The sequence below is a fragment of the Anneissia japonica genome, unplaced genomic scaffold (assembly GCF_011630105.1).
Source record: "Anneissia japonica isolate Jap-2015-1 unplaced genomic scaffold, ASM1163010v1 scaffold287758_len931624_cov196, whole genome shotgun sequence".
Classification (NCBI taxonomy): Eukaryota; Metazoa; Echinodermata; class Crinoidea; order Comatulida; family Comatulidae; genus Anneissia; species Anneissia japonica.
Window position 1 is genome coordinate 724,065 of NW_022722245.1, and position 13,728 is coordinate 737,792.

The following is a 13,728-nucleotide window of genomic DNA, read 5'->3' on the forward strand; positions in this document are numbered from 1 at the left end:
TTATCACATTATATGCAAAATCATTAGAATTTGAGGAATCCATAATATTTACATTGTAATTATCCCAAATTGGCAATCTACAGTACTTAACAAATCAGCATAATTTTCTGAACCTTTAGAATATTCAATCAAAAAAGAGATCTGTTGAAAAAATAAAAGCTATCGCTCTAGTCGAGCTGAGGGTGATTTAGCACCCGGCTTTAGTACAAACAACAGCGGCTTATGGTCAGTCCGAACTACAAAGTTAATTCCAATTAAATAAAGCTGTAATTTTTCACAAGCCCATTTAACAGCTAGGGTTTCTCTTTCAACTTGAGAATGTCTACATTTAATGTTTGACTGATAAAATAAACTGGTTTCCAATCAGAACCATGTTTTTGCTCAAGAACTGCACCCAACCCAAAAGGAGAAACATCTGTGGTTGGCATCCCTTTTAAAATAAGCTACAACAGTAGTTGAAGCAATCTTAGCTTCTAATTGGTTAAAGGCAATATCTTGCTTATTAACCCAAATCCAATGAGCTGTTTTACCCATCACTTCTTTAATTATATTTAATTAATTTTATATGTATACAGTATATACATTTTTTTTTTTCATTTAATTTCTTTAAAGTTAAAATGAATTCTGATCAATGATTACATATTTTGTTACATCTATTTTTGTATTCCACTATATTTGCCTTCAATATTTTGTTAAATTTTGTTTTATTTTATTATAACTGACCTTTTTTATTTATAATATTGTATTTATGTTAAACTGGATGAGTGAGGTTGACAGACTTTGTGTTATAGTGAATGAGTTCGTATTGTACTTGCATTCTGTATGTATTCCACCATTGTACTGTAACTTTTGTTTTTGCGAATAAGGAATAAAGAATAATAATAAGATTAAAGGATCGATGTGCCATTTCAGTTGATAATCTTTAACCTTGCCCAGCTAGCCTTGAAACACTACTGGGTATTTCTGTTTTAAATTAAAAAGAATATGGTTATCATAATATACATTATTTGCATTCACACAATTTTTCAAAATACTTATAACTTTCACATGTTTTTCTCCCCAGCAATGTGGCATGAGCACCAGGAACCACAATAAAATCAACAAATTCGCATTTATTAGAATTTAATATCTCAAACCTTTACCCCGATTATCAAGGGGTTTATCTGTGGCATATGAAAAACATTATTTTCACAATTTCTCAACCTCACATCAGTAATTATTTTTCAAATGTTTCATAGGACATCATATTTAGTGATTTTAAAAATTACCATTTATTTTAAATACAGGATCATTGTTATTGTTAAACAATTCATCAGAGAAATCTCCAGAAGCAAAATAATCATCACTGTCAACATTAATAGCACATGCATAGTTTCAAGATTTTGCCTTCTTGCCTTCTTTAAAATTTACTTTTTAAAATTTTGTGTGCGAAAACAGGCTTCAAAATGAACAGCATAATTACACTTATAAATATGGTCTTTTGATCGAATGCAATCTCGGGCCAAATGTCCAGTATAATTACATCGGTATCATTGAATATCTACTTTACACTGACCATACTTATTATTCACACCTTTCTTATCTTTAGAATAATTGATATTACTAAGTGCGGCACCCAACGTTACTGCTGACTTATAAAATGTGGCAGTTATTTTTAACAGTTTGGTTAAAGTCAGTTTGTCTTACCTTAAAACTTTGCTTTTCAGTACCTTACTGGTTAACTTTGAAATAATTTTATCATGAACCTGGTTATCTTCTTCTTCATTAAATTCGTAATCTTTCGCCATAACAACAATTCAGGTAGCAAAATTGTTTATTGTCTCACCCGATTTAGGTTCCTCCTCTATTACTGTTGTCTAGCTAATGGCACATTCTTCCGCTCCTTAAAATATTTGTCAAAAGATTCCAGAAGTGCATCGTAGTCTTCATCCTCTCCTCTTTGCTCTGGCGTAAACATTTCAAAAATCGATTTGAGTGGCCTCCAAGAAGCAAATGTAAAGCCTCTTCTGAGTCGGACTGGTTATATTACCCAAACTGCTATTTGTACAGCTGAAGGTCATCTGCTATTTGTACAGCTGAAGGTCATCCTACGGGGTGGAACACATATTCACAGAAAAGAGTCTCATGTTGTTGAGCCCCTTCACAACCAACAATCCAATGTATGTTCATCTTTAAAAGATAATAAAATAAATATGGCAGTATGGAATGCTCAGTCATTGCGAAATAAGACGGTTCAGTTTTGTGATTACATCAATGAACACAATGTTGACATTGCTGCAGTTACCGAGACGTGGCTAAAAGTGGATGAAACATCGATAACAAATGCTTGCACACCTTTAGGTTATACTTTTAGTAGCTATCCCAGAAAAAGGGAGTGTAGAGGTGGTGGTATTAGTATTCTCTCTCGAATACCATTTTCATCCAAGGCGGTTGATGGATTTACATCTTTTGAGGTATGTGAAGCTGTTTTCAAGTGTTCAAATGCATTTACGCTTCTAAATATCTATAGACCTCCTACCATTAACGGTTCTCAAACAATCGATTTATTCCTCACGAAATTTCCTGACCTTGTTGAAAGGTATTCCCAGACAAGCCGTCTCCTCATTGTTGGAGATATTAATATTCATGTTGACCAGCCTGAAGATGCCAACACTAAGGCCTTTCTGGATACCATTGATTCATTTAACCTCACGCAGTTAATTCACTCACCTACGCATAATCTTGGGCATACCTTAGATCTTGCCATAACGAACAACCCCAGTTTTATTCTTTCTTCTGCCGTCCATACGTACCACATGTCTGACCACTATATTGTTGGTCTTGAATTAAATGTTTCTAAGCCTCCTGTAAGAAGGTGCAACATTATCTTTCGAAGTTGGAGAAACATCGATCTCTCTCTGGTAAGGCAGAGAGTTACAGACTCACTAGCCAAATTCACTAATGATATCAATGTTAATTCTGCAGTGCTGTTGTACAATACATTTTCTGTCTCTTATACACATCTAGATGTGTATAAGAGACAGATATATGGTCTTTTTAATTAATTTTCTCAACTCCAATAAAACTGAAACTCTTCTTATTCATTCAAAATATCTGAATTCCCCACCTGAAATACATCATGTGTCAGTAAGTGACTCCATGGTCATGCCTTCGAAAGTTGTTCAAAACATTGGAGTGACTTTCGATGAATCAATGACCCTATCCAAACACATCAACACTACCTGTAAGTCTATTTCATATCACCTTAGAAATATCAAGAACATTTGTCAGTTTCTCTCTGAAAATGCTGCCCTAAAGCTTGTGCACGCAATTATTACTTCAAGACTGGACTACTGCAATAGTATACTTAATGGTCTGCCTGAAAAACTCATCCATAAGCTTCAACTTCAACTTAATTCTGCTGCTCGCCTTGTTTCCAATACTTCACGATTTGAACATATAACGCCTGTTCTAAAACGTCTGCATTGGCTACCTGTGAAGCAGAGAATCATATTCAAAATCCTGATTATTACATATAAGGCACTTCACAATTTAACCCCGTCCTACATTTCAAACCTCATCATCCTTCGTTCAGCTAACTGTGGCAGGCGCCTTAGATCTTCTGCAGACCTTACTCTTCTGCAAGTTCCTGCATGCCGATTAAAAACGTATGGCGAAAGATCGTTTCACGTAGCAGCACCAAAACTATGGAACAGCTTACCTTCTAGTAAGAGAAGCACCAACTCTTGCTATTTTCAAGACAAGATTGAAGACTCATCTTTTCAATACCTGTTACTAATTTCAAATTTTCATACATTTTTTTTTTCTGCCTTTTGTTTTTTGTGATTTGAGTATAGGCTTGATTAGATAGGTGCCTTACATCATGAGAGCATCTGTGAATTATGTGCCGGCCAACCATTGCCTGTCAATGGTCTTAAATTGCAGGCGAACGATGCAGTGATGTTTGGTTCTTCTGCTCAGTCTGTTTCTCTGCATTTGTAGTTTGGTTACAATAGGAGTTGCCTTTTGTTTTTGTTTTTCCAGCGCATTGAGACTTCGGTATAATGCGCTATACCAAATCCCACTACATTACATTACCAATGCTTCCATCTTATGGCTAAAGTAGCCTATGCTACTGCACTGTAATGCATACACTACTTAGATAGGCTTTTCTTTTTCCATCTTGATCTCTAAGGTCAAAAACATTTTTCAATCATATAGTGGTGTAGACTAGTCTTTTAAGAACATTTTGCTGGAAACAGTTTTTGGATACGATGCCCCATTATGGAGTTATGATTTTTTAAATAACATGATGTAAGAAAATGAGCCCAAAAGCTATCTTATTTCTGTTGGTTATGCACTGCTGATTCACAATGTTTGTCATCACTTGAAGATGTCTACCGATTCGTGGAAACGGCCTATTGGTTCATTTTCGTAAGGTGGTTTGCAGACATTGTGTTTCGGTTGTAAAGACGTCAGATCGCCCAAAGTTTCATAGTGCGTGAAAGGAGCAAGCTCAGTGTAATCGAGAATGTTTTAATTAAACAAATTTATAAAAAAAAACAAACAAATAAACATAAATTTAAATTTTATTCTCTACAAATCTTGTCATTTTGATCAATAGATAGATAGATGATCTAGACTTGAACTCGTCACTCAGGACGAGTTTGGTGAACCGCCGCACTTTGACCTTCAGGAAGTGCGCGCGGTACTGATTGAAAAGTTTTAAAATGCTCAAAATGGCCTAAAATATATGCTCCAACTAGTTTTAAAAAAAGAGTAATTTTCAGCATTTAAAAAAATTTATGCATACGTACGCGCAGGTTTTGATGCCTGTGCGCCCGGTAATTGCAAAAAAAGTTGACTCCTGATATAAATACAGTGTCAGGAACCCACAATATGTAAGAAAATGCAAGTTCTAGCTTCAGTACAGTAGAACCTGGTTTTTACGTACCCCAGTTTTACGTACGCCTCGTATGGACGATGACATCATCAAAAACAACGAAAATATTCAAAACAAACGGCCCCTTTGAGAGCAACCATAAGTAAAAAGACTATAACAATAAACAAACCATAATGCAACACATTTTCATTAAACAGCAACGTTGATTGAGTCTAATACCGGGTTGTTATAATCTAAAACCACGTGAACTGAGTGAGATGAACAACTACCGATGGTGCTCAAAATAATTGCTTTCCTCCTTAGCTTCGTGTGGCAAACCATGGAAGAACTCGTCTGGTCAAATTTTCTACACAAAGCTGGGTAGACATAGTTTCGTACACGAACGCTAATTGGTTGGTTCGCCCAGTGCATAGCACATGGTTGCTGCTTCACGTACACGAACGCTAATTGGTTGGCTCGCCCAGTGCAGCGCACATGGTTTTAGTTTGCACGTCTCAACAGGCCCAGACAACACCACAGCTCTGTTGTTTAGAATAGGCATGAAGGGTAATTCCCAAGTTATATCTCTGTCGTAGGTAATATTTTCATGTTCTTTATTTTAGTTAAATAAAAGATATAAAGTAATGAATTAATACACTAGACACATGGTTTTATTTGACCACTTTATTATGACATCGTAAAGTGATGAATAAAAACACTAAACACATGGTTCTAGGCCTAGCCTAGATATCACCGTTCATTCATACATACGTTTATTGAGCGTTACGTACGTATTAGGTCAAAAGTTACCACAAATTTACCAAACCTCTATTTTACAAATCTCCTGATTTACGTACGCCCTCTGGTCCCGTACCGTACGTAAAATCGAGGTTCTACTCTATGTTACTAAGCGTGTGGAAATGAGCATGTGGCATGTAAATTAAGGGAAGTTTTGGAATGCTGAAAATGACCTGAAACATGCTTTTAAAATTATCTGAAAAGTGATATTGAAAATTTTTAAATTTTAACGCACACGTCACGATGTGCGCATGGACGGTAATGATACAAGAAATTGAACCTTGTTAATGTTTAATTTAAAAACGCATGTAGGTTGGTAATGACACGAATTTTCCTTTCATATGAACCATGTTAAATCAGTCTGATAGCGTCGAAATATAGTCTGCCGCCCTCTGTTGTTGCACAAAGTTAAAGAAAAATAGATGAGAGGGGTCCAAAAATTAAATCATTTGACCATGATGACGTCGTCAAAATGAAAAATGAAATGACACTTTCGAAAGAGAATTGTCTCAGCTAAAACATACTCGCAGGTGGGAGACGATCAATCAAGAATAAGCAAGATACGTTCTAACGATTATAAAAATAACGTCATAAATAAAAATTCAATTTTTTCTTAATTCAGATAGCAATATAATGATGTCACAATGTCCGATAAGCCATATTGATCCATAAAATTATATCTACAACTATATATAATAAAAATTAGGGTCAACCTTTCTTCTAAAGGAGGTATAACAGATTAAAAATAGGCATGATTTCTAAGCATATATTAATTTTGACGCATGCGTAAGCGCACGTTATGACGTGCGCACAGAAAATTAAGATACATGACATTCAATGTTGACCTAAAGTTTATACCTACTTAATATGATTCAGAAATGACGAATGGTTAAGATGATTATGGGGTCATCAAAGTTTTGAGGAAAGAAAGATTTGGGGGAGGGGGTTCAAGAAATCATTTAATTTGATCATGATGACGTCTTCAAAATGTAAAAAAAAGTCAAATATATGAAAGAGAATTGTCTCAGCTAAAACATACTCAAAGTTAGGAGACGATCGACTAAGGATAAGCGAGATTCTCTCAAATGCGCATTTTCAAAATGACGTGATAGATAAAATTCAGTTTATTAAATTCAGATGGCAATATGATGACATCAAAATGTCCGATCGGCCATTATGATCTATAAAATCATATCTACGACTCATGTGCTTTCAGAATATGTAATCAAAATTGGGGGTCACCTTTCATCCTAAGGAGCTGTAATTGATTAAAAATATTTGTGATTTTAAGCATACATAAATTTTGACGCACGCGTACGTGCATGGTAAAAAGCGTGAACGGAAAGGTACATGACATTCAACCTTGACCTTTCATCCTAAGCAGCTATAACTGATTAAAAATAGGCCTTACTTTAGCATATTTTTACTGTATATCGGCACTAATCCGCACAAAGATCCCTATGTTTGATGCGCACATACGACATTACTATTGGCCATAAGTTGAAAGAAAAAAATGGAAATTTGTGAAAACAATTTCAGGAACCCAAAATATGTAAAAAAAAAACATAATTTCTAGCTTGCGCACGTATTGGAAAATTTAAAAAAATTTTAAAATGCTCAAAATGGCCTGAAACGTGCTCTAATTTAGTCAAAAGGTGATTTCAAGCATTTTGAAATACTCGTACACGTGCGTTTAGAAGCGCACCTGTAAAATTATGGTACATTACACATAATATTAACCCGAAGTTAACGCTCACTTAATACGATTTCGAAATGGCAATCGGTTTGGCTGATATGATCGATAATGTAAAAACGCAAAATTGCGCATAGCTGACGTCACGCATGACTGGTCACCTTGAAAACCTTACCGTAACTATTTCAGGCGAAGCCAAAATTTTTTATGAAGCGACCGCGTGATTTGCTCGTAGCAATTTTAAGATATCGTGCGAACAAGAAATGAGGAGAAAGTGAGAATAAAAAAAAAAGATGATGATGATTACTGACAAGAGGTTGCTCGTGAAGCAGATCACCAATAAACAAACAAACAAGTGATATGGCATTTTGTGCGAGTCATGACTGATGCAAAAAAAACAGTAAACAGTATGGAAAAACACACGGGCAGATGATCGTGTTGCACTGCCCGTGACTTAATTCATTCTCTAGTCGCATCTACAAAAATCAGGTCGCAAATGCAACCAAATAAGCCTTAATTTGCAGCCCTACTTCATATTAAATTTTTCAGCATTCAGTAGTGGCCTTCTCCTAACACTATTCTCCTTACGTTTCTAATTACATTGCTAATTGAGCAGAAATTTTATAGTCTATAATCTGACACATAAGCAGTTTCTTACTTGAAGAGACCAAATGATCACTTGGCCCTTTGCACATCCAGTTGCTATCAGCAGACCATCTGGACTGAAGCTGAGCGAGTTGATCCTCTTCATGTGGCTGTGCGTTCTTAGCACACACTTTGCACAGGGCTCGGGAAATAAGTATGAATCTTTCAAAACCTACAAATACCAATTGATTGATTGATTATACTGGTGAATCCACTGAGGCTTAGGATAATATGCTGTGTAAAATTTACATGTACATACTATTAATGTTAGAAAAAAACAAAAAAATCTAGATAAGGTAAAGACAAGAGAATAACCCAAAACTGGCAGTAGTTCTGTTCAGACAGCCTTCTTTCTTTCTTGAGTTATTGTATGCCCACGTTACTTCTGACAAGTGTCAACATGATGCTTACCCAGGGCATAATTTTAAAGCTTAAAAGTAACTATGCAAATTTTCCAAAAGTGATAATCACCACTTTCATTGTCTCTCAATGGTTATTTTGCACACAAATTTTTGAAATTGTAAACAATCATGAAGATATTGTGTCTACAAAAATTTACACATCACAGGAAAATATTGGCACTAATTTGTAGGAAACTATTTTTTGAAATAAAAATCAAGGTCAAAATAAAGAACTACTCTTCCAAAAGATTCAACAGATTTTTTAAATTGTTGGTTATATAAAGCATTTTGTTGTATTTAATGACTATTTAACGGTTTATGTAGGCCTTTGCTGGAGTATGCTGCCCCTGTCTGGGTTCCCCATTAGAGACAGCATATTACTAGCATAAATAGACCTCTAAGAAGGATCACTCACTTTGTGTTAGCAGTGACTTCGAACAGCGACTAGAACTCCTAAATTTACCAACTATTCATCAGAGGTACTTTTTATTATGAAAAGTGCACAGTAGCCAGATGTGTACATTGGACCACCATTTTAAGTCATTTTAAAGGCCCTGTCACATAGTAGCGAATAGACTTAACGTATGCCGAGCGTTGTCATATTCTTTCCTAAGTCCCGATACGCTCAAATACGCTCATTTTTTTTGGCAAAAAAATAATATTTTTGCGTGAAAGACGAACGCCCAACGAATGAGAAAAGAATGCTCATCGTACAATTAGTGTCTATTTAACGAATGACAGCGCATTCGCAGCGTTTGTCCAACGATTGTTCAGCGTACACAACGAATGCCCAGCGAATGTCACACATATGCCTAACGTATTGACGCCGTGTAAACGTTGATGTAGGTCGGTATAACGTTGATGTAGGTCGGTATACGCTGAGTGTTCGCTGGCCATTCGTTACTCATTAACTAGACAAACTCTATGAATACGTTATGCATTTGCTATGGCAACATTTCAGATGGGATTGAACGTGTTCGGACGAACAGAAAACGTAAACCCAACGTGCGAAACTGCTCACAAACTTGACTCACTTGGCTTTATTATTTAATGAAACCAGAACCCTGCGGGTGCATACATTCCTTTGTATGTAAAAAATCAATGTACATTTGTGAATTGCAATAACTTGATTGTATCTTTTTGAATAATGATTGTGTAAGGTAATACAGTATTTTCATTTTGAGCTAAAAAAATCAGAGGCAGATCCAGAAATTTATGAAAGGGGGAGGGGGTAAGGGGTTCTGAGAAGTGCAGGGATGCCGTTATGCAGGACGGAGGCGGGCGACACCGCCCACTCTTGACGTCTTGCGCCCATCCTAAAGCTATTTTTAAGGCCTTCTGCCCAGCCTCATACAAATTCTCCCGCCCCCCCCCCACAGTATTTTCCGGTGAATAACTTTGGGGTGCGGCCTATACACCAGTCGTTAACCTACTCCCAAAAAGTTCAGATCGCCAACCGCAGCGAAAATCACGCGCCGTCTGTCTAACTTGGGCCCATGCTCCTAGCCCAATTAATTAGCCTAGCCTTTGTTGAAGGGCTAGTATTTGTAATTATACTCACTATACAGTGCTGTACTGTGATTCCTACCACATTTTCTACGACAATCAAGCAATGGTTTGGGTTGTATAAATAATTATTATTATTATTTTGAAACATGTTTTATTTGAAATCGCTTCGCTCAAAACAATAAATAACCTTCTTTTCGGGAGTGTGGTACTAGAGGTCACGTGAGCAACTTCATTTATGATGTCGCAACAAAACGCACGTGGGCTGTTGAAGCTTTCTGTTCGACGTCTGGTTCCCGGTGGCTTTTACCGTTATAGAAAGAATACTGATACCGTTATATTTCAGAATAAAAGCTTGTGAAATTTCTTTATGCAATAAAAACACGAGTTTTCTTGAAGTTGTAATAATTATTTTACTCGAAATTAATTGAAGAAAGGCATACGTTCGTCCGTCAATCACATGCCTCCATCACATGCTGTATATGTGTATGACGGTCAGTCCATCACATGCTGTAAATTTATGTGTCCATAATTTTAAGGTTCTCCCCCACCCGAGACTGTCCATCATGTGCTGTATTTTCTAACCATTATTTTCCCAAACATCATTTGATGAAGCTATGCTGTAAATTTATGTGTCCATAATTTTAAGGTTCTCCACCACCCGGGACTGTCCATCAGATACATGCCACCATCACATGCTGTATATGTGTATAGATGGTCAGTCCATCACATGCTGTAAATTTATTTGTCCATAATTTTAAGGTTCTCCCCCACCAGGGACTGTCCATCAGATGCTGTATTTTCTAACCATTATTTTCCCAAACATCATTTGATGAAGCTATGCTGTAAATTTGTTTGTCCATAGTTTTAAGGTTCTCCCCTACCCGGGACTGTCCATCAGATGCTGTATTTTCTGACCATTATTTTCCCAAACATCATTTGATGAACTCCCGTCCCCCCGCCAACCCTTAGGTTCATCCGTCCATCACATGCTGCCCCCGCCAACCCTTAGGTTCGTCTGTCCATCACATGCTGCATATTTATGTGTCCAGAATTTTTAACCATCATTTCTTGGAAAATAATTCCACAAATGTTGATTTTTATTGTTTGACGGTAGGCTGGTGGTAGGCCAAGAAACCTACTTTACGTAGGCCTAACGGTATAGTATATCAGATGTGTCTAGGCCTACACCAGGTCTGACGGTGTCGCCCAAAGAGAAGCCTATATTACGTATGCGTCTAGGCTAGGCCTAGGTACACCAGGTCCATCAATCTTAGCCGTTAAAGTATACTAAAACACTAATAGAACACCTTCAAATAATAGCACAAGTAAGTGGCCGATATGCCACAACTATCTCAGTTTGCTCAATGTTTACTGACAGTCGCGAAAACTACATAAAGAACTTTTCTAGGCAGCTCGCGACAGAAACAAAATGTCGGCAAAGTTTGATCCGACGCATGCGCAAATCAAATTTTCGACTAAAAAACGACTCAAAACTGGTGGTAGGGGGTATATGTTTTATCGTCTACAGCTTACATTTTTCATCTAACCGAAAAAACAAACATTTCTTGCACAATTGCATGTCCACCAGCAACTATCGAGCACAATGTATACCTGCCGCTATGCACCGTTTCGGAGCCTATTTGTTTATAAATAAGCTGACCTCTTTTGGTGTCACATCTCATACACACATTTTACATGTGAACCATTACATTAGTTCCATGTGACCTAAGGTCACAAAGGAACTAAAAAGGAAAACATTTTGCTTACTTGTTGTTCATTGTTCAGTCTTGGTCTCAAGGTGTTATGGTATTTGGATGAGTTACTTGAATTAGGTATTATCCATATCGACATGGATCCATCTTCACCTCCACTGAAATCATACATTTATATACATTATTTTATAACAAAATGAAAAAATAATGTTCATAACAGCTAAAATATATTGTACGAGATATGAGGTATAATGAGATTTTTAATACAAACTAGATTTGAACTCGTCACTGCGGACGAGTTAGGTGATCCGCCACACTTTGACCCTCAGGAAGTGTGCGTGGTGCGGATTGAACAATACTTAAATGCTGATAATGGCAAAATACGCTAATTTAGTTTGTTAAAAAAGAATTTGGAACATTTTAAAAGATTTACTCATGCGTATGCGCACCTCATGACGCACGTGCGCATCTTAATGTCACTGTTGTCTCCTGATATGAGATATATATGTATCAACTTTCATTGACAAACGCCTGTTGGTGAAGGAGTAATGATCATTCATAATATGTATCATATATAAAAATTCAGTTTTGTTTACTTCAGATGGCACCTTTCATCCTAAGGGGCTATAACTGATTAAAAAAAGACTTTGACGCACGCGAACGCTCGCGTTATTACGCGCGCACAAAATATAATGTACATAACATTTAACCAAGTTTATACCCACTAAATATGGTTCAGAAATCACGACTGATTAAGGTGATTAAGGTGATTATGGGGTCATCAATGGCTTGACGAATGAAAGATGAGGGGGGTAAGCAAAACCCTATATTTTAAACATGATAACGTCATCAAAATGTAAAAAAATGCCACATATATGAAAGAGAATTGCCTCAACATACTAAATGTTGGAAGACAATCGATCAAGGATAAGCGAGATACGCTCAAATGCGCATTTGTTAAAATCACGTCGTCGATAATATTCAGTTAGTTGAATTCAGATGGTAATATGGTGACGTCACAATATCCGATCAGCTATTATGATATATAAAATCATATCTACAACTCATGTGCTTTTAGAATATGTAATAAAAATTGGGGGTCACCTTTCATCCGAAAGAGCTGTAACTGTTTAAAATTAGGCCTGATTTTAGCAAAATTTCACTTTATATCGGCACAAATGCGCACAAAGGTCACTATGTTTGATGCGTGCGTACGGTATTGTTATTGGCCATAGAGTGATTGAAAAGATAGGGAAACTTGTCAAAACAATGTCAGGAACCCAAAATGTGACAAAAAAAAATTTATTTCTAGCTTCCATATGTGCTGCGCGCGTAAAAATGGGCAGGAGTAGTGGTAAATTTCAAAAAATTTCAAATGCTCAAAATGGCCTGAAACGTGCTATAACTTAGTCAAAAAGTGATTTCGAGCATTTTGAAATTTTGACGAACGCGTACTCGCGCGTTATGAAGCACACGCGTAAAATTAGGGTACATTACATTCAACATTGACCTGAAGTTAATGCTCACTAATTACGATTTCGAAATGGCAATTGGTTAAGCTAATATGATCGATAATGTAAAAACGCAAAATTGCGCGTAGCTGACGTCACGCATGACTGGTCACCTTGAAAACCTTACCATGTCTATTCCAGGCGATGCCAAAATGATCGATGAAGCGATCGTCGTAGCAATTTTGAGATATCGTGCAAACAAAAACTGGAGAAATGTAGAATAAAAAGATCTCGAACAATCACAAGAGGTGATCCGCTCGTGAAGCGGACCACCAATGAGGTCCGAGGAAAACTGTATAGATAAACTTCACTAATAATTATTTGTGTTATCATTTTTACAATTTGCATCTTTGCCCTCGTGATGGTTTGCACAGATCCCACAACTTACATTGCCAGCATAAGGTGAGGGTTGTGACACATCGCTGGTAGCTGGCACCACTGAAACGTAGTCACGCTGGAGGAGTGTTGTAGGCTGCAGTCTAGGTTGTAGCCACCGCTCACCTCTTGCCAAATATTCACAGTATCATCATCGAGGGCGCTGCTGGCTAGAAGATGTCCTGTTACATCCCACACCATATTACAGATTGATGTCTATTAC

At 36.8% G+C, this 13,728-nt stretch overlaps 1 protein-coding gene across 1 annotated transcript in view; it reads right to left on the minus strand.

Annotated features, from left to right (window-relative positions):
* LOC117111791 (probable E3 ubiquitin-protein ligase HERC1) overlaps positions 1 to 13,728 on the minus strand; it is a gene marked incomplete in the record, with an annotated part of 172,277 nt that overhangs the window by 65,218 nt on the left and 93,331 nt on the right. The window contains 3 exon segments of the mRNA XM_033254783.1: positions 8,011 to 8,169; positions 11,675 to 11,777; positions 13,519 to 13,721. Coding sequence (XP_033110674.1) covers positions 8,011 to 8,169; positions 11,675 to 11,777; positions 13,519 to 13,721 — 465 coding nt within the window.